Below are 26,222 nucleotides of genomic sequence, written 5' to 3' on the forward strand. Positions count from 1 at the left end.
AAAAGCTAATGCATCTACAAATGCTGTAGTTCAAATGTGACTTTAGAGGGTGGTTTGAGCACATTTCAATTAAGAAGTACTTGCTCTCAGTCCTGAAAGTTAAAATATCTTTGGCGGGCACCTTTACTTTTGTGATCTCAGACCATACAGCATGACCTATGTTTATGTCTACTGCAGGAATAAGACCAGCCTTATTCTCAAGTTTTTATCACACACTGATTGCATGGCAGATAAAACTTCAGCCTCAACAACTAAGGATATCACATCAGCAAGTAGTGGTAATAAAGCATTGTACAGGAAAGGTGTCATGGAGGCCACACACTGGAATTCCCTCACCAAAAGAAAGCTAAAAAAATATATTTTAGAAAGTAGCAAAGGTATTATAACGCTGATTGCCAGCTGGAAGTATCTATTTAAATCTTGTGCTACTTTACTCTGTCCACATAAGTCTTTAGATAGGGTATGACTTTTACATCTTGTTTGCCCTCAATCTCATTTTCCAGCCAGCACACAAAGCAAAATTTTGTAGGGAAAGTTGGAATTCTGGGTTTATTAAATCCTTTATAATCAGCCATTCTTGCGGGTACATTCTTTAACATTATAAATCCATCTCAGAAAAAGGCAACACCCCAGTTACTCCTTAAGGCTGCATACTTGAAACTTTCATGAACTGTATGAAGACCACAAAATCTCACATAAGTAAATGTTGATGCTCTGTCTCCATCAATACTCTTCAGAGCAAGACGAAATCCTTAAACAATGCCCATCTGTTATAGCTGAAACATGTTGGTAAGGTTCAGATCAAAAGTCTATCTTAAACTTATCCAACATATCGGCAGCTGTGATGTGGCTTAAAAATGCTAATTGACACTAGCGCATTTCAAGTTGTTAACTTTGTGCTATTGTCTGAGAGTTACATGCCATTGCTACTACTCAGCCATCTTGTTAAGGCTCTCATCAAATAAAATAACAAAAGGAATATCCCCTTCTAGATCTTCGAGTATATATTTCCTAAAGTGTGGAGCTAACCCATAAACAATACTGTATGATGTCTTGGTCCACCCAAGCTGCATCTTACTAGTTACATTTTCGTTAGTGAATATGACTGGAAACAAAGCAGTCTGCTTACTTGTCGCAGAAAAAGACACACAATCTGTGTCATTGGTGGAGGTGATGCCAGGATGCAGTAGCCTTGGGAGGTAGTCACCCTGATCATCAACTGTGAGCTTCTCGAATTACTAGTCACTGCAATCTTATGAAGCATCAACACATCATCTTCATTACCCCCAATTATCTCGCCAGAAGACAGGGAGCATGGTCCGGAAGTACAAGTACCCTGAAAACAATCAAATATCCAAATAAGAGAATGACATGACCCTAGGGATACAACATACCTGCCAACCTTTAAAATCTAAAAATCAGGAGGCAAGAATCATCAAAATTGTGGTCATTTTCAGTATAGTCCCAAGACAACTGATGAGTCTTTTCCTGTTCGCCAGAAAGATATATAATGGCTATAAAAATACAAATAAAAGCACTGGAATTAACCAAAGTGTCAATTCTCCAACTGTTATCTGCAGCTTAGTTCAACTGCAGTATTTCGTTGTGGTGTTTTTGACCATTTATCCTACGATTGTGAGAATTATTGTTCTTGCAGAACTGTATTTTTCACTATATTGCTATTTGGTAACATTTTCCTGCCAGGTCACTCTAATGGTCAGTGTAATTAATTGGCAAACTAAATTTTGTAAATAATTCTCACACCATATTACCTTTTTTTTTAAATTAGTCACAAACTTAACACTTTCACAGTGATTCGAAAAATGGCTTCTTACACCATGTGATACACTAATGTCATGTCAGCGTAGACATGATGTCTGTATGGTGGGAAAAGTGGCAATTGACCTAAATAAAGAAAAGTGCCAGGTCATCCACATGAGTACTAAATGATTTCCATCAAATTTCAGTTAGAAGATGAATTGCACAAATCTCAAGACTGTCACTTCAACTAAATACCTAGGCATTACAGTTACAAACAACTTTAATGTGAGGACCTTACAGATAATGTGTAGGAAAGGTGACAAAGTGTGCTTTGTTGACAGAACACTTAGAACATGCAGCAAATCCATTACACTTGTCCACCCTCTGCTAGGGTACTGCTGCACAGTGTGGGATCGTTACTAGACAGGAGTGATAGCGATCACTGAAGAAGTCCTAAGAAGGGCTGCTCATTTTGTATTACTGCGATGCAGGTGAGGATGTGTCATGGAAATGTTACACAAGTTGGGGTGGCATTCATTAAAACAAAGGCGTTGTTTTGTTTAGACGAGAACTATTTATGAAATTTCAGTCACCGACTTTCTCCTCCAAATGGAGAAATATTTTGTTGACCCCCATCTACACAGGGAGAAAGTATCATTGCAATAAAATAAGTCAGAGCATGAACAGGAAGATTTGGGTTTTCGTTTTTCCTGCGCGCTACTCAAGGGTGCAAACGGTAAAGAAATAATCTGAAAATGACACGATGAACCCTCTGCCAAGAATTTAAGTCTGATTTACAGGCTAGTTAGTTAGATAAAGATCATAAAATGCCAACAGTGGATCTTTCCTTGACATAATAATGCTTCAAAATTGTTACAATATTGTCCCATGAAAGCAGAACGGGAATGTTTGAGGTTGGCTTATTTCCAGAATGTTGAAATGATCACATGCTGTCACCGACATATTGTCACAAATTTTACACAAAGTAGAGTGTTAGTACATGTTTTATAACTGCAGTATGCTTTGTTGTATGTATATGAAGTTTTCTGGCAACAGCATTGTCTGAATTTACTCATATACAACTCTCTTAAGTGATCACCCGATATGATTTCACAATGGCAAAAAATGCAAGGAAACCCTCAGCTTAATTCACATCTGAAGATCCTTTCATTGTTTGCAAAGGTATTTTTATCTTGGATACTGCAGCTGTCTTGTGTGTTTTCGCGCTACTATGGCATGTATGTCAGCCTAAGATGCTGACAAAGTAGTACTACAGAATATGCAAGATGCTCTTGTGTCATTGCTGAAAATTCTTTCTAACCAGTTTGCATATTTCCTATTGTGTAGCCGTTCAGCTCGACACTACTGGGCATACTGTGTATTTACTTTAGTCATGCTCACCGCTAAAGCAATATCCAGCAATGTAAAAAAAAACACTACATTAACACCAGCACTTTATGTAAGCAGGTGCAGTATGTTAATACTACAATGTATAACAATACATCAATGATGACAAAATACCGTGTTTTGGGTGATATAAAATCAAGAGCTAGTAGATGTTAATAAATTAAATAGTGCTATTTTCTGTACGTTGAATGGCTGAAGTGATTCTTAAAATTAATTGTACAATAAATCCACCGTACTATGTTCAAAAACTGCCATAATTCCCAGTAGCTAACCACTAGACAGGTACTCCAAAGTACCAGATTTAGTTGGAAAATTACTAACTTCACAGTACTGGTACAGTTACAGCACACAAACGGAAGTCCAAACAGACCACAAAACTGAGCAGTACTAGTATATATTCTAGAAAATGCACAGGAAAGAGGAAAAGTACAACCTGTAACATGTCAAGTACGACTTCCTGATTTCTACATATTCTGAGGTGTGCATAGATTAAAAAACAAATAATAGAAGGACTTTCCACAAAACCGAAATGAATTGTTTTCAAAACAACCATCTTAAGTTTAACGATAATTAGCTAAAATCGCGAGAAATAATGTAAGAATCGAAGGCGGGAGAAAAGGCTGAAAAGCGGGAGTCCTCCACCTAAATCAGGAGAGTTGGCAGATTTGTACTATCAGGGAAGAACTGTACCGCCAATGGATTGATATGTTTCAGAACGCAAGAGGGATAAGAAGGGATTAATGAAATCAATGCCAGGGTAACAAAATTAAGGCGTTATTGAAAATAATATTCCATTAACGCCATTGAGAAATCATGCAGATATTAAGAGTTTGTGCACCACTTAACAAGCACTCTTGAAAGAGACAAATTTTCGCTGTCTTTTTGACTGCCGTGACTGCCTTGTAGTGCTTGGCTCCTTTTCACAAGGCAGATTTCGGCCATCTTCCCCATGTTGCTGAGAGTGAAAGACTTGTTGAATACTGTGCAATACTCCTGAAATTCTGACGTCTTGTGCACCGTGATGCCCTCAAACATCCAGTCATTCAGGCAGTCAGCACTGAAGTTCACCTTGCTTGGTTTCACCATCAGGTACTACTTAAACACTGCGAGAGTTGCCACATGACTGAAGGTGGAAAGTTGTTTGTTGACACCACTCCTGCAACAATCAAAAGCTGGTGCGTCTTTGAAGCCGAGATGGCATACAAGAAACGGATTTTCCTGACGAGCAGATGATTGCGCTGGAATGTTTGATACCTGCAGCTCCTGCCAGTGTATTTGTGGAAGCCCGACCTTGAGACTGTACCTGCAGAAAGCGAGAATAAAGTATTCATACTGTATATCTCATAAATGGTCCATGTTATCGAAACGAGATTTTGGCTAGTGATAGCATGGAAATTTGAGTATTTTGCTACGTGATCAGAATGCGGAATTTTCTTATCTACCGCATTATATGAGTAACTGTAAATTTACAGTGGAATGATATAATTTTTTTTAAGTCTTCGATAGCAGTTGAAATGAGAAAAAGTGCGGCTGACGACAAGATAAGGTAAGAAATTACATGTTTGTTTTGTACCGAAACTGTTTTTTTTCTTAAACTTTTCACCTGAATTGACCACATTTCCTCACTTAATAAACCATTGTTTCAGGATTGTGTCACAAATGAAAGCGCAGTAGGATGTTAGCGAGGGGACTGTGGCCAAATTCTCCTTTCTTTTACCAGAGAAAGTAAATTTTAACAAGGAAACGAGAAATGTAGCTGTTACTTGATATTCGCCTTTTCTGAGTGAGTAGTTTTCAAGAGGCTCCGGGTGTTAGATGCTATAACTGTAATGAAGGATCTGGACCGATGACCGTATTGAAAAACATGCAATTGTACCGTGAAACACCTTGTTTATGAAAACTGACGCATGAAAATTACACCAACAAGAACGTAAGAAATAGGGCATACTGAAATGGTTTGAAATATTTTTAGGCAGTATTCCAACCTTGGACCACAGTGTTGATATAAAAACTAAGTTACAAAATTTGAAATGTACTCTTAGTTTCAGAAAGAATTCGTCATTTTGGTGACCATATTGTCCGTAGCTGCATTATAATAATTGAAGGTATTTTAAATCTGTCTTTGCAGAAATGTTAGAAGAAACAATGCTACCAACAGAGGAAATACTTAAAAGAACTAGGAAGCGGACGCTTCCTGATGAGAGCAAAAATCTTAAGTAAAAACATAGACACCTTTTGTAACGAGCTGTTTTTAGATGGAGAAAGCATGCCAAATGCTGTATGTGTTTTATTAAGACCATTGATGTTATTTTATTCCCATAAAACAAAACACATTTGGTGACAAAATTATGCATTTCCTTGGCGTCACAAGATAGATTGAAAATACTTTCACTGATTTCAGAAATATCCTCAGAAAAAGGTAGGCCTCTTGGAAGAAGTAAAACGCGTGGGACGGGGTGAGGTGGGCGTGGGGGGGAGGGAGGGGGAGTTGTGTGAACCAACACTATACGCCAATAAAATGTTGGTTCTAGTATGTTTCTTATTGTCAGTTGTTACCCACTGTGTTGTATGATTTTTCTTTCGAGAAATATATGAGTAGGCCCTACATAGCGTACAAATCGCCAGATGGTGCTACAATTTTCTTCTTCTTACTGTGCATACTTTCTAATATATAAACTGCATCCGAAGTGCCAAAATGTACTAGAAGTAGTAAAAAGCCCATAAAATGCCGCTGCTGTGAGACAGTTGGAATTCATGAAAATGCCCGTGGTCTCTAGCCTATCAAGGTGCACTGCAGTCTTGATGTCGCATTACACTACACACAAACAGACCTGGCTTGCAGGCAGATCAGTGAGAATAGATCCGACGGACAAGTCCTGCACATTAGGGGGAAACTACGGGCTTAATAAGATCGGCGGCCCGATCCATTAGAGGTTCACGCGGTAATGGCCTGTGGTTGGGCTTGTTGCAGAAATCCACTCCTGTGGACAGCTGTTCACGAGTCGCAGACATCTTGATGAAATGAGTCTGCGGTGATCAATCCAAGCAACAGATAACTTGTGCAAATACTTCAGAGAACCAATAATGAGGATAGGTAGCAACTTACCGTAAAGATGATCGCTGAACCGCAGACAGGCTCATAGAAAAGACAATCACAATCTCACAACTAAATCTTCGGCCACAACTACGTTTTCGGCCATGATCGCTGAGCCGCAGACAGGCTCATAGAAAAGACAATCACAATCCCACAACTAAATTTTCGTCCATGGTCTTTGTCTGAAAATGAGATCACTCACACAGTAACTCGGACACAACTCATGCACACATCTCCGGCCACTGCATCTACAGTCTCTGAGAATCAGATCCAAACAAACCACTCCTCACGCCACCCTGCCTCTCATTAGTAGCTGCTAGGCCTGTAGGACCAGACCTGTCTGTGGATCAATCGGAAAACTTACGTTTCCACATTGACGTGGAACGGAGACAAGCCTCGAACAGTTTCCTTGTTACAGTTGGAAGAAACGCTGCAGGTACGCACTGTGACCCAATCTTGTAGTGAGCCATGTACCATGTGCTTCATGGGTGCCCACATACCTTTTAATGAACACCAATCCAAAATTGTAGGTCTGGGCTCGCCTGTCACACGGTGTCAGTCAACAATGTCCTTGACTCTGAGGCAGGCAGTCACCATGCCCTCATCCTAATCATCGTGAAGCCCAGCGTTTTACTACTCCATCATGTGCACTGGGGAAAGTCAAAGCTGAAAGCCCTAATACTGTGACATGCTTGCTGGCCAGAGGTAAATAAAGTTGTGGAATCCATGGTGCACAGCTGTTATCCTTGCGCCCAGCATCAGGCTGCTGCACATCTATCTTTTAATTCCTGGCCCACTCCCCATAGTCCCTGGGATTGCATTCATTTGGACGTTGCCTGCCCCTCTATGTGGCTCATAGCTGTGGACAATTCCTCTAACTGCCCATATGTAGTCAGTATGGCATCCATCACAACACAGTACAATTAACGTGCTCATCCAGATTCTCGTAATTGAAGGACTTCCTCAACCCATCATGTTGGACAAATGGCCGCAGTCATGGCGACAGCTTTCAAACATATCTTTGTATTAAACAGCATAAGCTACGTTTTTAGTCTGCGATTTCACCATTCCTCCAATGATGAAGCAGAGCTACAAATATTAAAAGTAGTGGAAACAGCAACCACAGCAGCCCTTACATTGTTCCTGAGCTTATAAAAAAAACTATTCCCGTTGACGACTGTAGCTTAGTAAAGCTTCTCATGGAAGACAATTGTGAACTCTTCTCCATCTCTAGGTCCTACAGCCCTTGGAACGCATATCCTGGCACAGTGAGCAATATCCCACATACACAGCACGTGGGCTTGCTAGTACAAGAAGAAAGTCACATGGACGCCAGTTATGGCAGTAACCACCCAGGGCAGAGGCCTTATGGCAGTTGACACTCTTAGAGGTTTGGAGTGCTATCACACCAATCAACTGATCCATATGTACAGACTGCACTCCTGCCGGAGTGCCACCCTATCCAGCAAAGCTCACTTGTGCCTATGTAACTCACCTTCCAGAACACCAGCATTGATTTCTGTTGCCACGAGTGTGGAGGTAAAGGTCTCCATGCAGTCTCTGCAAACATGGCCAGTAATGTTCACCTCGCCACATCCCAGCATGATGGCAGATCCTTCTGGGTCCTCGTACCTACTGGTTCACTTCTGTGCTGGCACAGCTGGCATACAGTCTGTTCACCCGTCAAACATCAATCTGAACTCTTCTGCCCACATGTGCCCATTTCAAAAAGGAGGGATCTGTTATCTCGGTTCGGTGACTTTAAAAGCTTACTGCTGCAGTGCACACCTCTCTCGTTGGCCATTTGGAACTTGCTGTAGTACCATATGTTGCACTGCACCATGGTCGTGCCTCCAGTGGCGTATTGGCCCCACAATTTCTTAGTCAGCTGAAACGCAATGGTTCTGTGCTTTCTGTTTCGTTAAATCTTGGTTTCCGTCTTAGATTGCTCGCTGGAATTGTTCGTTTGTAGTGGCGTCTTTAATGTCCAATTTCCTCAAAAATGGCTCTGAGCACTATGGGACTTAGCTTCTGAGGTCATCAGTCCCCTAGAACGTAGAACATCTTAAACCTAACTAATCTAAGGACATCACACACATCCATGCCCGAGGCAGGATTCGAACCTGCGACCGTAGTGGCCGCGCGGTTCCAGACTAACGCCTAGAACCGCTCGGCCATTTCGGCCGGCCCAATTTCCTCGTTATTTTCTTCTGTATGTACTGAGTGAACCACCGTTGACAGCTCGAAGCCGGTTGGCCAGCTTAAGCTGGTCTCTTGAGTCGTTCCCGATATTTGTCAAATCCAAGTCACAATAATATGTATCCAGGTTTGCAGTTCATCTGAAAAAATTTTGAAGGCAGAATGTACTACGGTAGCAGATAAAAACGTAGTATTTGAACAAACAAACAACATTTAAATGAAGTTTCTGAATTATTGCATACTGTAGCCAAGAATATAGTAAACTTCATGCCAATTTGATGTTTATAGGTGGTCATTTTCATGATGCTGCAATTTTTATGGCCCGCAGTGTTGTAATCATCATTATGTTGTTCATAGGCAACCGTTTGACATACTCTGCCTGATAAAGGCGTCCTCTACACCAAGGTCGGACACAGCGTATCAAATTGAACACGAGCTCTGACTAGCCTGTTTTGGCTTTGCTCCTTTCTTCTCGGAAGCACCGGCACAGCACGACACTTCATTTAGTATTGCGGTGCAGTATTTTCCGGTCGGCAGGATTCTCTTCAGTTCAGCAGAATCCTGATGCCATCGCTTTTTACCCTTCGCTGTTTGTTCGTAGTATGAAGGACATTAACAGATTCAGTGACAAAAAAAACAACCAAGTAGTCTAGCCATGTAGCTTCACAAGCCTTTAAAAATGAAGGGAAATGACAGAAGAGAGGTGTGACAATTCTCTATACCTATTATGCAATCTCCTCAGCAACAGCAAATTTGCTGTGAAACGACTTTCGAGCCACTATCAATTTTCGCTCCCACATAAACGCAACAGGTTTTGAATGTGCTTGGTCTGCCAAGTTTCGTCATGTTTTTAAAACTTTTTGGCTGATATGAACGGAGTGGCTGTTTCTACGGTGAAGAATTAGTAGAAATTATAGGAGAAGATACAGAGATTGCGTTGTCTAAATCAGAAACTGTTGTGCTGTCCAAATCAGGAACTGTAACAGCAGATTTCCAGGCGCCGTATGTAACTGGGCCAGCAAATCTACTTCAGATCTTAACATGCAAACACGACAGCGAAAAGCGGTTTTTGAAATTCTGTTTTCGTCTTTCGGAAGATGTGTCGCATGTAAACCTAGTAAATATTTCGTGTTATACTCCGTACGGCGAGAAAAGAGCTCCGACATTTGAAGTCTTGGCGATACGAGGACAAAAAGAGCAATAACGCGTCCTCCCGAGAATGCGACTCTCAACTTCAACATCTGTGACTTGAAAGGCCTGACCAATCGTTCAGCGTCACCGTTTGACTGTGGCGAAAACGGCGCGGACGTCAGATGTTTAATACCATTGGCCTTGCAGAATGACAAATTCTGCAGACATGAATTGTGGGCCATTGTCGGAAACAATTGTCTGTGGAAGACCTTCAATGCAGAAGATAGCGGGTAACGCTTGGATGGTGGCAGATGACGTCGTGGAAGACATCCGCACAACAAAAGGAAAATTACTGAATGAATCTACCACAAACAACCATCGAGCATTCCAGAAGGGACCAGCAAAATCTGTGTGTAAGCGTTGCCAAGGGGAAGTGGCTTTTGGCCATGCAAAGAATTTCCGCGGTGGTGCCGATTATTGTTCGGCACACACCAAGCAAGAAGAGCACATATTCGTAATCGCGGCATCGATTCCGAACCAAGTACAGTGCTGACGAGCAAGTTGTTTCGTTCTCACTATACCCCAATGTCCTTGGTGGAGAAGCTGTAAGACAGAGGACTGTAACGAACGTGGTACCACGACCCTGGACTGATTATCAGAACGCAACAGCAAAACACCAAGTCGTACAAAAAGTCGTACAAAAAGTCTCTCCTTTTGAGCAAAAAATCGGCGAACCAACGGGTCCCCGATCCGTGACTATGACAAGGGCCATTGCGTAGCAACAAAACGCAAAACGGTAGCAAGGACAGGGTCGGCAGCTGTGGCTGTAGCTACACGACGAAAATCAATCGGAAATGATTCGACCACGTCATCAGTTTCCGCATCAATGAACATGCAAGCAAGTTCGGAGGAATCGAATGCCCTATCCTCAGCAACAGGCAAGCGCGACAACGCATCGGCGTTTCCATGTTTAGCAGTCGACCGATACAAGATATCGTAGCGGTACTGCGAGAGGAAAATAGACCAGCGAATGAATTTCTGCGCTGCACGTGGAGGTACAGGCTTGGTCGGATGAAAAAGCGATGTCAAAGGTTTGTGGTATGTGATTATGGTAAAGTGACGACCATACAAGAAATCATGAAACTTTGTAACACCAAATACGAGAGCCAATGCTTCTTTCTCGATCTGTGAATAATTTCTTTGCGCAGGCGAAAGCAATTTGGACGCAAAGGCTATAGGGCGATCGAGCGATCCATCTTTGTGCGCAACCACAGCACCGATCACGAAATCCGATGCATCCACCATCAACAAAAGGGGCTTCCGGGGATCGAATGGCGTAAGGCAAGTATTGGAAAGCAACGCCGATTTCAACTGGCGTAAGCGATGAAGCCGAGCTGAAATGGAAGAGGCATGCGGAAGATATTTAAGATAATAGCTGATTTTTCCCAGCACTCTGTAGCTGCTTCATATTCTGCGGCGAAGGCAAGTCTTGTATGGCACGAAGGTGTGTGGGACTGGGATGTATGCATTGGGCATTTAGTACGTGGCCCAAGTATGGCTAGTCCCGAGCAGAAAGCACACATTTGTCCTTCTGCAAGCGAAGACCATTTTGTCGCTAGACCTGAAATAATGTTCTGAGATTGGCCAAATGTTCTTCTTCCGTCTTTCCGGAGATAACAGTATCGTCCAGATAATTTGCTGCAGTAGGGACTGACGCACAAACAGTTAGTAGATATTGCTGTAACAATGCAGGGGCGAATGCACACCCGAATGGCAGTCGTTTGAATTGATACAACCCAAGATGCGTGTTAACCACCAAAACACGCTGGGATTCTTCGTCCACCGGTATTTGCAAGCACACATCTACTAGGTCCAACTTCGAGAAATATTTATACGGGCACAGTTTGTCAAAAAGATCTTCCGGGCGGGGTAAAGGAAAAGTTGCGATCATTAGTTGTGGATTCACTGTTGCCTTGAAGTCCACACAAAGTCTCAACTTTCCGGAAGGTTTTGGAAAATTTACTAAGGGTGATGCCCAGAGAGAATCCTGCACACGTTCAATTACACCGCGTGATTCCAATTCGCATAATGTTTTTGCGACCTCGTCACGCAATACGTGGGGAACATTGTGCGCTCTGAGAAATTTCGGTTGCGCGTATACTTTCAGTTCCTAATGTGCTTCATAGTTATTAGCGCAACCGAGGCCCGGTGCAAAAATGTCTGCAAATTCTTCACATAGACGAGAAACACTGTCTGAAGGCCCCGTCTGGTTCACTGATAGGACCTGATTTACTATAGACAAGTTAAACAACTGAAATAAATCTAAACCAACCAAGTTCACTGCAGAAGAAAGAAATACGTAAAATGACAAGTTTTGTTTGTCCTTTGTGTGTTGCAAGAAGGCTGCACTGTCCTAACACAGGGATACGTTGACCGGAATAACTACTTAAATTAACATTTGCGGCACGCAACGGAGGTGTGCCCAGCAGTTTGTAAGTGTCTTGATTGGTCAGTGAAACTGCAGCTCCGGTATCGAGCTGGAAAGGTATCACTTTGCCGTTAATGACCAAGTCTACACAAAGTTTATTGTCCTGCTGACAAGAGCGACTGTCTCGTGCAACGTGAACTGACACTGGTACATAATCACTTGCGACTTGACGGGAGTTCCGGCGATGTCGACGCGCACTATTTTTGGGAAGGACAGAGTCACTTTTAGAGATAGTGGCTCTGGGTGGAGTGGAATGAACTACATGAATTTCCATGGGCGAAGTTTCGCGAGCCTGAGTATCCTTGGTTCGATTCCGATTCCGGCGCGAAGCAAAGGGCCTGGAACGGGTTTGAGCTTCTGATCGAAGCTTTTTCTGGCAAACACTCTGAACATGTCCTTTTTTATTACAATAAAAGCAAACAGCTTGGCGTGACAGGCGATTCTCACGCGAATGTTTAGTAGCACACCGCGGGCATGATTTGATCACTGCATTTGCTTGCCGGCGCGACTCACGTGGCTGAGAGCCTGGCGGCAGCGGCGCGGCCGGGCGCGAGGGTTGTTTACTGCTCCGTGCAGCTCGCCGGGCGGTCCAGTTAACCTGACACACTGCTGGCGAAGTTTCAAATGATTCCTGAGCAAAGTCAAGTGTGTCCTGCAGATCCAATATGTCCAACACTTGTTGAAGGGAGGGATTTACTAGTTTCAAAATCTGTTCCCTTATACGAACATCAGAAACGTTCTGTGCAATTGCATCACGTACCATAGTATCTGAATAAGGGAGTCCACATTGACAATCAAAAGCACAATCCTTAGTAAGGCCTTGCAAGGTTGCAACCCACTCCCGATTTGTCTGACCTGCGTACGTTTTGTACGAAAGAAACTATACCTTTTCGCAACTACATTGACTGATTCCTTGAAATATGCATCTAATGCAGACAAAATTTCTTCGTAGGACAGAGTTGCTACGTCGCGTCGGGGAAATAATTTGACTATCACACGGTACGTTTGTACCCCGACGGAGGAAAGGAGGAAAGGCTGCCGCTCGTTACCTTGAATTCTGTAGGCGGCGAGATGGAATCCAAATTGGCGGGACCACAACGTCCAGCTTTCCACTGCAGCATCAAAAGGTCGAAAAGGCGGTGCAACAGCGTGTTGTGGCTGCGTTAGCTGTGAAGCGGGTGCTGCTGCATCGTTTTGCACCGCACGTTGACCCAGGACGAGTTGTCCAAGGGCATCCAGTAAGGCCTGCGTCTGCTGATTCTGTAAGCGATAAAATTCGGACTGTACATCTGGATATTGTGGTGAAGCCATGACACAAATAAATCAGGGCAATTTAGATAAGAACGCCGTTGTGCCTCTTCGCCAATGTTGTGGTTGGCAGGAGAGCCAACCGTATTGCTAAAGGAGGCCGAAATGCATGCGTCTCAGCTCAAGCAGGCTGGCGTGAGGTCTGAAACATGACTAGGGAATTAGAATTGAGAAAAACGGACGTAGCTGGTGGAATACTTAACTTTAATCCATTAATGGAGAACGTCGCTCTTTATGGTACATGATTCACAATATCAATAGTACAGATAATGGCGCCTTGCTAGGTCGTAGCAAATGACGTAGCTGAAGGCTATGCTAACTATCGTCTCGGCAAATGAGAGCGTAGAAGTCAGTGAACCATCGCTAGCAAAGTCGGCTGTACAACGAGGGCGAGTGGTAGGAAGTCTCTCTAGACCTGCCGTGTGGCGGCGCTCGGTCTGCAATCATTGATAGTGGCGACACGCGGGCCCGACGTATACTACCGGACCGCGGCCGATTTAAAGGCTACCACCTAGCAAGTGTGGTGTCTGGCGGTGACACCACAGAGATCATCCAGAGAATGCCACGAAAACACTCCCCATTGAAATTACTGTTAACATTGTCTATCAAATTGTTAACATGCAACTTGAACAAGAAGTGTTTTACCTCAATACATGTTGTTGAAATGTATGATGAGATAAAAGAAATTATTCAGGTAGTGAAGGGAGACGAAAATTTAATAGTCATGGATGACTGGATTTCGAAGGTAGGAAAAGAAAGAGAAGGAAACGTAGTAGGTGAATATGGAAATGAAAGAGGAAGCCGCCTGGTAGAACTCGGTTCAAGAATCATGAAAGAAGGTTGTATACATGGGAGAACACTGGAGATACAAAAAGTTTCAGATATATAATGGTAAGACAGAGATTTAGGAACCAGATTATTGGTTATGAACTGTAGATTAAAACTGAAGAAAGTGCAAAAAGGTGGGAATTTAAGGCGATGGGACCTGGATAAACTGAAAGAACCAGAGGTTGTACGGAGTTTAAGGGAGAGCATAAGGGAACAATTGACAGGACTGGGGGAGAGAAATACAATAGAAGAAGAATGGGTAGCTTTGAGGAATGAAATTGTGAAGGCAGCAGAGGATCAAGTAGGTAAAAAGACGAGGGCTAGTAGAAATCCTTGCGTAACAGAAGAGATACTGAATTTAATTGATGAAGGGAGCAAAGCAGGAAAAAAGGAATACAAACGACTAAAAAATGAGGTCGACAGGAAGTGCAAAATGGCTTAACAGGGATGGCTAGAGGACAAATGTAAGGATGTAGAGGCTTATCGCACGAGGGGTAAGATAGATACTGCCTACAGGAAAATTAAAGAGACCTTTGGATAAAAGAGAACCACTTGCATGAATATCAAGAGCTCAGATGGAAACCCAGTTCTAAGCAAAGAAGGGAAAGCAGAAAGGTGGAAGGAGTATATGGAGGGTCTATACAGGGGCGATGGTCTTCAGGACAATATTACGGAAATGGATGAGGATGTAGATGAAGATGAAATGGGAGATATGATACTGCGTGAAGAGTTTGACAGAGCACTGAAAGACCTAATTCGAAACAATGCCCCGGGAGTAGACAACATTCCATTAGAACTACTGACAGCCTTGGGAGAGCCAGGCCTAATAAAACTCTACCATCTGGTGAGTAAGATGTATAATACAGGCGAAATTCCCTCAGACTTCAAGAAGAATATAGTAATTCCAATCCCAAAGAAAGCAGGTGTTGACAGATGTGAAAATTACCGAACTATCAATAACGCGAATTGTTTACAGACGAATGGAAAAGCTGGTAGAAGCTGACCTCGGGGAAGATCAATTTGGATTCCATAGAAATGTTGGAACACGTGAAGCAATACTGAGCCTACGACTTAACGTAGAAGCTAGATTAAGGAAAGGCAAACCTACGTTTCTAGCATTTGTAGACTTAGATAAAGCTTTTGACAATGTTGACTGGAATACTCTCTTTCAAATTCTGAAGGTGGCAGGGGTAAAATACAGGGAGCGAAAGGCTATTTACAATTTTTACAGAAACCAGATGGCTGTTACAAGAGTCGAGGGACATGAAAGGGAAGCAGTGGTTGGGAAGGGAGTGAGACAGGGTTGTAGCCTATCACCGATGCTATTCAATCTGTATATTGAGCAAGCAGTAAAGCAAACAAAAGAAAAGTTCGAAGTAGGTATTAAAACCCATGGAGAAGAAATAAAAGCTATGAGGTTTGCCGATGACATTGTAATTCTGTCAGAGAAGCAAAGGATTTGGAAGAGCAGTTGAACGGAATTGATAGTGTCTTGAAAGGAGGATATAAGATGAAAATCAACAAAAGAAAAACGAAGATAATGGAATGTAGTCGAATTAAGTCGGGTGATGCTGAGGGAATTAGATTAGGAAATGAGACACTTAAAGTAGTAAAGGAGTTTCGCTATTTGAGGAGCAAAATAACTGATGATGGTCGAAGGAGAGAGGATATAAAATGTAGACTGCCAATGGCAAGGAAAGCGTTTCTGAACAAGAGAAATTTACTTATTGATTTAAGTGTCAGGAAATCGTTTCTGAAAGTATTTGTATGGAGTGTAGCCATGTATGGAAGTGAAACATGGACGATAAATAGTTTAGTCAAGAAGAGAATAGAAGCTTTTGAAATGTGGTGCTACAGAAGAATGCTGAAGATTAGGTGGGTAGATCACATAACTAATGAGGAGGTACTGAATAGAATTGGGGAGAAGAGAAGTTTGTGGCACAACTTGACTAGAAGAAGCGTTCGGGTGGTAGGACGCGTTCTGAGGCATCAAGGGATCACCAATTTAGTATTGGAGGGCAGCGTGGAGGGTAAAAATCGTAGAGGGAGACCAAGAGATGAATACATTAAGCAGATTCAGAAGGATGTAGGTTGCAGTAGGTACTGGGAGATGAAGAAGCTTGCACAGGATAGAGTAGCATGGAGAGCTGCATGAAACCATTGTCAGGACTGAAGACCACAACAACAACAACAACAACTATAACGCTCCCTCCTCCGGCCTGCATCCTTCCAACGATTGTTGCAGGACCATACAAGCCAACGACGATCCGTCCGATGGAGCATAAAACGTGATTTGTTTCAAAAGGCCACCTGTCACCACTCAGTGAATGTTGCGACATTGGCGTGCAATTGCAGGTTTCGCCGTCAATGAACAGCAGTCAGCGTGGGTGCATGACCAGGCCCTGCTGCAAAGACACACAGGCAGCAACGTTCGCTGAACAGTCAATGAGGAGTCAGTGTTGGTAGCTTCTTGTTTCATCTGGGCCATGAGGTGCACAGCATTTGGACGTCTGTTCACCAGTACAATCTCTGGAGCTGCAGTTCACCCCTACCATCTATGGTGTCTGGTGCACAACAATTGCTATAATATGGTGCTATAACATACGACTGGGAGCGACTCCTAGGGGTGAGGTTCATGCAGGTAGAAGCATTTATACATTGATCAGCCAGAACCTTATGACTACCTACCCAATAGCGGTATGTCCAGCTTTGACAGAGATAACAGCTGCGATGCATCGTGGCATGGAAGCAATGAGGTCTTCGTCACATCTGCACACAGCTCACATAATTCTCGTAAATTCCATAAGGGGTGGGGGGTGGGCATGAGCTCTGGCGTCACGTTCAATCACATCCAAGATATGTTCGGTGGATTCGTATCTGACGAGTTTTGGGGCCAGCGCACCAACTGATTCTCGCCACTGTGTTCCTCAAACCACTCCATCACACTCCTGGCTTTGTGACATGGCGCATTCTCTTGTTGAGAAGTGCCACTGCTGTCAGTGAACATGATTGTCGTGAAGGGGTGTACATGGTCTGCAACCAGTGTAAGATGCTCTTTAGCCATCATCGTGCCTTGCACGAGCTCCACTGAACACACTGATGCCCAAGTGGATGTTCCCCATAGCATAATGGAGCTGCCGACAACTTGTCTCTGTCCCATAGTGCAGGTGTCAGGAAGCTGATCTGATGGAAGACGACGGATTGGCAGCCTCCCATCGGAATGACGAAGAAGGCATCGGGTTTCATCAGACCATACAACCCTCGGCCAGTGCGCCATAGTCCAGCCTTGATGATCTTTTGCCAATTCAGCCATAGTTGCTGATGTTGTGCTGTTAACACTGGCATTTGCATGGGTCTTCAGCTGCAGAGACCCAGTGTTAGGAGTGCTCTGTGCACTTTGTGTTGAGACACACTTGCATTAAAGCCTGATGTTAGTTCCGCCACCATTCGCCGCCTGTCCGTTTTTACCAGAATTCCCAACCTATGACGTTTGATATTTGTAGTGAGGGGTCGCCGCCAACCCCACGACGTCTGGACGTGCTTTCACCTTGGTTTCGTCACGTGTTGAAGACACTCACCACAGCACTCCTTGAACACCCAATAGGTCGTGCAGTTTCCGAAATACTCGTGCCTCTGGACCATCACGATCTGCCCACAGTCAAATTCAGACAGATTGCACGCCTTCCCCATTCTACACACGGTCAGCACTCTCACTGATACTACACGCACCTTGCGTGAGTCTAAGTAGTTGTCATTCCGCGGCAGGTGTCGGTGCTATCGCCTGGACGGGTTTATATTTATAGTATATCGGTGGTCATAACGTTCCGGTTGAAAAGCATATGTTTTACATACCTCAGTTTCCAAATGTTACTGCTAACTTTCGGAGATTAAAGTAGCATTACAACTAATAGTCTCGAAGATGCAAGAAATTCTAGAACTCTCAAGCTATTCTTAACATAAGATTTTTTCAATTGTTTCTGAGTGGCCTGCTCACGTGAATGGGCTTGGCTTGCCTGGCCGCTAACAATCCAGCGCACGTTCGCAGGCTGGCTATTCCTGCTGTCAATAACAACACGCTTCTTCCACAGGTAAAACGGGCAAACCGCTGAAAGTTGTGTAGGGCAAGACAGAAGGGGAGACTACTGAAAGAAACAACACTCCCCCATTTACACACTATCAAAGCCATAGTTTCCAGACCAGTGCTCAGAATTGTAGCGCTTAGCGAAATAGTACAAGTTATTGTAGTGCAAGCTGCGATTTTGAATTGTACAAATAAAGACGTTATCGAAATGATGAAAGCATTAAAGTTCTTAGATTAATTGCATTACATAAATGATTTTCAAGTCTTCGGACATATGCTGCAGTTTCCTAGAAGTTATGTCAAGCAATGTACTATTCAACGACGTAAACAAATTACTTTTGTCGTTATTAGTACTGAAATAAAAGAGCAGTTGTTGTTGTTATGGTCTTCAGCCCGAAGACTGATGTGATGCAGCTGTCCGTGCAACTCTATCCTGTGCGAGCCTCTTTATCTCCGAATAACTACTGCAGCCTACATCGTTCTCACCGAGCGAGATAGCACAGTGGTTAGCACACGGGAGACTCGCATTCGGTCATCCTGATAAGGTTTTCCGTTATTTTCCTAAATCGCTTCAGGCAATTGCCGGAATGGTTTCTTTGAAAGGGTACGGACGGCTTCCTTCCTTCATCCTGCTCTAATCCGACGGGTCCGATGACCTTGCTGTTTGGTCCCCTCCCCCAAATAAACCAAGCTTCATCCTTCCGAATCTAGTTGCTGTATTCATTTCTTGGTCACCGTCTACGACTTTAACCCCTGACACCTTCCTCCTATACTAAACGTTGATCTCTTGATGTCTCAGAATGTGTCCTGTCAACCGTTCCCTTCATTTAGTCAAGTTGTGCCACCAATTCCTTGCCTCCTCAGTTCCGTTCAGTACCTCCTCATTAATTACCTGATCTACCCATCTAATCTTGAACATGCTTCTGTAGCACCACATTTCAAAAGCGTCTATTCTCTTTTTGTCCAAACTGTTTATAGTCCATGTTTCACTTCCATACATGGCTACATTCCAGAAAAATATCTTCAGGAAAGACTTCCTAATACTTAAGTCTACATTCAATGTCAACAATTTTCTCTTCTTCAGATATTTTCTTCTTGCCATTGCCAGTCAACGTTTTACATCCTCTCAGCTTCGGCCATCATTAGTTGTTTTGCTGCCCATGTGGCAAAACTCATTTACTACTTTAAGTGTCTCGCTTTCAATTTAATTCCCGCAGCCTCGCCTGATTTAATTAGCCTACATTCCATTATCCTTGTTTTGCTTTTGTTTATGTTCATTTTATATCCCCCTTTCAAGACACTATCCTTTCCATTCAACTACTCTTCCAAGTCCTTTGCTGTCTCTGACAGAATACAATGTCATCGGCAAACCTCAAAGTTTTTATTTCTTCTCCCTGACCTTTAATTCTTACTCCAAATTTTTCTTTGCTTTCCTTTACTGCTTGCTCAACGCACAGATTCTCAGCCGCTGCTTCCTTTTCATGCCGCTCGACTTTTAAAACTGCCGTCTGCTTTCTGTACAAGTTATTAAAAGTCTTTCGCTCACTGTATTTTACCCCTACTGTCTTCAGAATTCCAGAGAGTATTCCACTCAACACTGTCAAAAATTGTGACTAAATCTACAAATTCTATAACAGAGGTTTGCCTTTCCTTAAGCTTTCTTCTAAGATTAATCTTAGGGTCAGTATTTCCTCACATGTTCCCACATTTCTCCGAAATACAATCTAATCTTCCCCAAGGTTGGCTTCAATTAGTTCCTCCATTTTTCTGTAAAGGATTAGTGTTAGTACTTTGCAACCATGTGTTATAAAACTGACAATTTCGTAAATTTCGCACCTGTCAGCAATTCATTTCTTTCGAACTGGAATTATTACTTTCTTCTCGAAGGTTGAGATGTCGTCTGTGTCATACATTGTACGCATCAGATGGAAGAATTTCGTCATAGCTGGCTCTTTCAAGGCTATCAGTAGTTCTGACGGAATTTCGGCTACTCCTGGGCCTTGTTTCGACTAAGGTCTTTCAGTGCTCTGTCAAACTCTTCTCGCAATATCACTTCTTTTAACTTATCTTCGTCTATTCCCTCTTTCATTTCTACAACGTTGCCTTCAAGTTGGTACTCCTTTGACAGACCCCCTCTACACTCCTTCCAACTGCCAGCTTTCTCTGCTTTGCTTAGGACTGGTTTTCCGCCGGAGGTCTTGACATTAATACAGCTGCTTCTCTTTTCTCCAAAAGCCTCTTTAATTTTCCTGGAGGCGGTATCGATCCTTTGCCTCGTGGTACATGCTTCTAAAGCCTTACATTTGTCCTCTAGCTATTCCTGTTAGGCGTTTTGCACTTCTAGTCAAGCTCACGTTTTAGACGGTTGTATTTCCTTTCGCCTGATTCATTTACTGCATTTTTATATTTCCTCCTTTCATCGGTTATATTCAGTACCTTCTGTGTTATCCATAGATTTCCACCAGGCCTTGTCTATTTACCTATTTGATTCTCTGTTGCCTTCATTGTTTAATCTCTTAAAGCTACCCATTCGTCTTCTGTTGTGTTCCTTTTCCCTCCTCTAGTCAGCTGTTGCAACTTATCCAGATGCCAGATCTTTAATTTTCCATCTTTTTCAGTTTCTTCAGTTTTAATCTACAATTCATAACCAATAAATTGTGGTCAGAAAACTCATCTGCCCCTGAGAAGTCTTACAATTTAAAATCTGATTCTGAAACCTCTGTCTTATCATTACATAATCAATCTGCAAACTTCCGGTTTCCCGAGGCGTCTTCCAGGTATTCAGCCTTCTTTCACGATTCTTAAACCAAATGTTAGCGATGATTAAATTATGCTCTGTGCAATATTCTACCAAGCGTATTCCTCTTTCATTCCTTTGCCCCAGTCTATATTCAACTACTATTTTTCCTTTCTTCCTTTTCCTACTATCGAATTCCAGTATCTCGCCCCAATTAGGTTTTCGTCTCACTTGACTATCTGAGTAATAATTTTTTTTATCTGGTCGTACATTTCTTCAGTCTCTTCGTTATCTTCGGAGCAGCTGCCATATAAACTTCTACTATTGTGACAGACGTGTGCTTCGCTGCTATGTTGGCTGCAATAATGCGTTCGCTATGTTGTTCATAGTCGCTTACCCATATTCCTATCTTCTTATTCATTATTAAACGCACCTCTATTTGACTTTGTATTTATAACTCTGTATTCACCTGAACGGATGTCTTGCTCCCTCCGCCACCGAACTTCACTGATTCCCACTGTATTTAACTTCAAATTACCCACTTTCCTTTTTAAATTTTCTAATGTACCTGCCAGGTTTAGGTATCTAACATTCTAAGCTCCGACCCGTAGGACATTAGTTGTGTTTCGTCTGATGTCGGCATCGTCCTGAGCAGTCCCCGCCCCGAAATCCAAGTGGTAGGCTAATTTACCTTCGGAATATTTCACCCAAAAGAATGACATCACATGTAACCATACGATACAGCTACATGCCCTCGGGAAAAATTACGACCGTAGTTCCTCTTTGCTTTCAGTCATTCGCAGTACCAACACGGCAAGGCGGTGTTGGTTGATGTACAAGACCAGATCAGTTAAACATCCAGAGTGCGGCCCCTGTAACTACTGAAAAGATTGCTGCCCCTCTTCAGGAACCACACGTTCATCTGGTCTCTCAACAGATACCCCTCTGTTGTGGTTGCACCTACGGTACGACTGTCATTTTATGGTTATTAAGCAATTTATTAGTGTTATATTCAAACATTTTATATATTTTATTGTTTTTATTAAATTAGTACATATCTATGGCACTTTAAAAGTGGACTGTGACTTCCCCCCGGTAGGACACAACCCAGGATCCGTGACTGCATCATATGACAATAGTTTCTTTGTGTTTTGTGAGAGATCTTTCGATAAGATGCCGCCACGGTACGAAGGCGTCACGCAGTGCTCTTTCGACAATCAAACGCGTTTCATTTAGCATCTCTCTATCTATGGCTATACTCTTTGTATTTTACATGCTGTGCTATAATCACTGTTTCCTTATAGCTTTCTTTAGAGAGACTGTAGACTCCATGGTATCTCCTGTTATGCTTCTGTTCACTGAACATTTCAGATGCTCTTTGTGTGTTATCGTGCTCTTTACTGAAAATAATTTTGCTATCATGTGCGCTCTGAGTTATGGATTGTTTCTCTTTTGTGGTTGGTTGTATGTGAGTGTGCATGTGTTAGTGTGTGAAACCAATGGCGAGTTGATACTGTACTTGGAACAACGATTCATATTTTCTTTTCACAGATCCAGGTTGTACGATTACACTACTGAAGAAAGTGCCTGCTTCTAACGCCTCTGCGTTGCCCTGCGTCTCTGTATGGTGGATGTAAAGACGTTTACGACTTCCATATTCAAATAATATGATCAGAACTAACGTATCACCAAGTCATTCGAGAGTACTTTAACGAACGAATGGATCACCTACAATCGATGCCGCTGCATGAGTATATCTTACGTAACAAAGTTACCTCGAAAAACTCTGATTTTTTTTTTTTTTTGTAATTTCAAGCTGTTCTCTGCTGTGTCACACTGATAATAGGGAGTGAAAGCCAACGGAAAGATTACAGATACTAAAGTTGTGTGATTTTTCTTGATCCTAGATTTCGTGAAAATGTTTTTGGAGAACAGTTGTGGCAGTGTGAGAACTGATATACACCTTCCGGCGATTCGATAAAATTTAGTCCTCCCGTAGGAAGTGTGCAAACTACGAGCTATTGCTGCAACCGAGAAAAGCGAATCGATTATGGCTTCTTGGCAATGTGTTATAAATGACAGAGACATTGAAATGCCTCTGCTACCCCATGAAGCAGATGATTTAAGTGGTGTAAGAAAGGAAGCGATAACGATATTTTATTCAGGTGTCGAAGAGGTAAATAACATCGAAAATATAATAAAGAATGGCTGTAAAATTATGGTATTAATGCGTGGTCTCCCAGGGAGCGGTAAGTCAACACTTGCACGCTATCTAATGGAAATATCGACAGACACGAGTACAGTCAAAGAAAAGCACGTATTCTCTGCTGATGACTACTTCATTGATCCTAAAAGTAAAGCATATATATTTAATCGTAAGTTTCTTCCACAAGCACATTCTTGGAATGTCGAGGGAGTCTTGGGAGCAGCACAGACAAATGTAACTCCAATAATAGTTGACAACACCAACTTAACAGTGTGTGAAATGTGGCCTTACGCGTGTATAGCTGCAAAATATGATTACATAGTTAGATATTTGGAACCTAGCACACATTGGCGTTATAATATACACGAATGTGCCAAACGTAATTCGCATGGTGTTTCAGAAAAACATGTAGCAACGATGATGGGACGCTTTGATAGATCAGTTTCTGAATCTGAACTACTCGATTTAGTGTCATCCCAAAACAGCTTTCAAAATTATTGTGATAGACACAGTAATTGTAGGGAAGCCGTCATCAGATACAGTCAACAGAAACATTATCGTTGTATGGCCCAGTTACGTTCTGTCAGCATATACAACGAGAAAATCTCCGAACGATCCTGCATACATTTGGATACTGGTTCTTTCAAGCTGCCGAAGCTATTATTAGACCCAAAGAATATATTAAGAGCACTGAGAACACCAAGGCACCCAGTAACACAACAATTTGTTCTCACTTCCTTGCCTAGTAGCTCTGCATCCATTAAGTTTCTATTTTCTGGAGGAATTTTAGCAATTCATACTATCTGCGATATTAGTGGGCAGCATCAGACCTGTAAAGCTATATCATTTCGGAATAATGTACTTCATTTTTACGACCAGATTCTTAAATTAAAGTCATTCTTACATTTGTTTGTTTCTGTACGGAATGTCGGGGTATGTGCTGCTCAATTCATGTCCAAGAATGAAATGCGTTACAGCAGACTGAATGTAGAGAAATGCATTCCTCTCGCGACGGATGATAGCCTTGGCAGACATGGGTGCATTTCAAGGGCTAATACGCTGAAAATGATGCTGACTGTAGAGCACGGCGTGCAGCCATCCGTAAATATCAACAACGTCAAAACAGTGGTTTTCCCTACTAACACAAGGCCTTTGTTCCTTCCTGCTCCAAGAAGCATCTGCGGAGGCAACCGAAGTAAAAGAAACAAAGGTAGTAACATTTGTTTCACAGAAACCGCTGCAAAATTTCCATCAGTTGCAAAAATATGTAATGTCGAAGGACGGTCGACAGGTCAAACTCATTCAGAGGATTTTAAAGATGCAAAAATAATTCACCATTCATGGGATGTATGTGACAGCGCTAAGTGTGATTCATCGAGTGTGCGCAACAATTATAACTATGATCCCTGGGAGGTGTGCGAGAGCTGCGGCTGTAATTCATGGGATATCTGCGACAGCGTAAGTTGGGAATTGCCACATAGAACAACAAATGTGTCAGACTGTAAGCCACCCCGTACCAGCCGTAAAACAAGCACTGCGCGATTTTCCAGGAGACAGAACCCCGTTAAGATCGAGCAGAAAAGTAGGCCTGCAATACAGATAACGGAAGAGGCGACGAACTGTTCACTTCCAAAACCGCAGCGCACAAATACAAGACCACGCGTTATGCAGTATTCTTGGGAGGAGTACGTGCCTAAGCTCGATCCGAAGATGACGTTACCACCAGAACTGGAGGCATGGAACACTGTGGAAGATCCTCATTCTTCGTGGGAAAGAAAACAAAACATAGTACATGGGAAGGAGACTGCTTCACGAAAACCACAAAAGTCGCAAAATGCTTCTCGTGTATCAGGGAACATAAACACGAAATATCATACAGTCCTTCCAACATCTACCCAGGAGGAGGAGCAGCTGACTTCAAAACCGCGGAGAGAAAAACATATTAGGAACCGTCAGTAATTTATGTACTTTTATTTCATTTCTTGTCTTATCTTTCATTAATGCCGAATTAAATTAGATTGGTACTGTGTGAAAATATGATGACTTCCACAGCTGAAACTAAAGTTTAAAATAAAAAGCATAGTCTAACTGCATAGAACATTTTTCTTAATAAATGCCATAGGTTAAGAAATCAACAAAATAGCCAGGTTACATATCTCGCAACATAACTTTAAATACACCTTTATTAGAACAGGTTGCAGCAGAGAAATAGCCATGATGAATTGCTTTTAATTTGATACTCTCTCGAATCATGACATAATCTGAAACTGACGTTTGCGGTACCACTACAAAAAACCACTGCTTTTGTAAATATAGCTCAGGAAGAATTCATGGAAACGAAGACATATCACGCAAATAAAGATAAATCAAATTTTTCCTCGAAAGTGACAGAAACGAGGCAAAGTAAGGGTAACGAAATAAGGTACAAACAAAGTAGTAAGAGACAGTTTTAAATAAAGACTTTGCGTTTTAACTTAACAAAGGTTTTAAATACACAGAATCTTTGTGTCAGTACGGAAATGCCATGAAGAAACACAGTGTATAGCAAGCCTTCGGAAAAAAAAGAAGGCTACGGAGAACAATTCAAACCAAACAACGTGGCATACTCTGCTCTGATACGTGTCAAACTTCACTCACACACTGCTATATACATTTCAGAACTCTTTTACAATTTTCAGATGGGACCTGTTCAACTATCTTCCGCGTAGCCCTAATTTGGTTTCCAATGCCTATCACCTCTTCTCCAACACGGAAAAAAGGCAACGTAACAGCCTTCCGACAACGGCGAGAAGCTTCAAGATGCTTTCCATCAATTGTTCAGTTGCTGGTGGTGGAGTTGTGCCACAAGTGTATACAGGTACTTGTTGACCGATACTTCAGGTACATTAATGCCACAGCAAATTGTGTTATGAAGTAGCTCATAATTTTAATGGGTGTAAATTGCCCTGGTGCATCTGTCCTTTTTAAAGTTATGAGGTAAGA

General features: G+C 42.4%; 1 protein-coding gene across 2 annotated transcripts in view; it reads left to right on the forward strand.

Moving 5' to 3' along the window:
- Nucleotides 1–25,722, forward strand: part of LOC126355071 (uncharacterized) — a 190,598-nt gene extending 164,876 nt beyond the window's left edge. Inside the window, exon 2 of one of the 2 annotated variants that reach the window (XM_050005242.1) lies at nucleotides 22,586–25,722. In XM_050005242.1, coding sequence (XP_049861199.1) covers nucleotides 23,085–25,199 — 2,115 coding nt within the window. In that variant the 5' untranslated portion in view covers nucleotides 22,586–23,084 and the 3' untranslated portion in view covers nucleotides 25,200–25,722. The remainder of the gene's footprint in view (nucleotides 1–22,585) is intronic. The other variant, XM_050005243.1, reaches the window with a different exon arrangement.
- Nucleotides 25,723–26,222: the final 500 nt, after the last annotated feature.

The sequence above is a fragment of the Schistocerca gregaria genome, chromosome 3 (assembly GCF_023897955.1).
Source record: "Schistocerca gregaria isolate iqSchGreg1 chromosome 3, iqSchGreg1.2, whole genome shotgun sequence".
NCBI classification, from domain to species: Eukaryota; Metazoa; Arthropoda; class Insecta; order Orthoptera; family Acrididae; genus Schistocerca; species Schistocerca gregaria.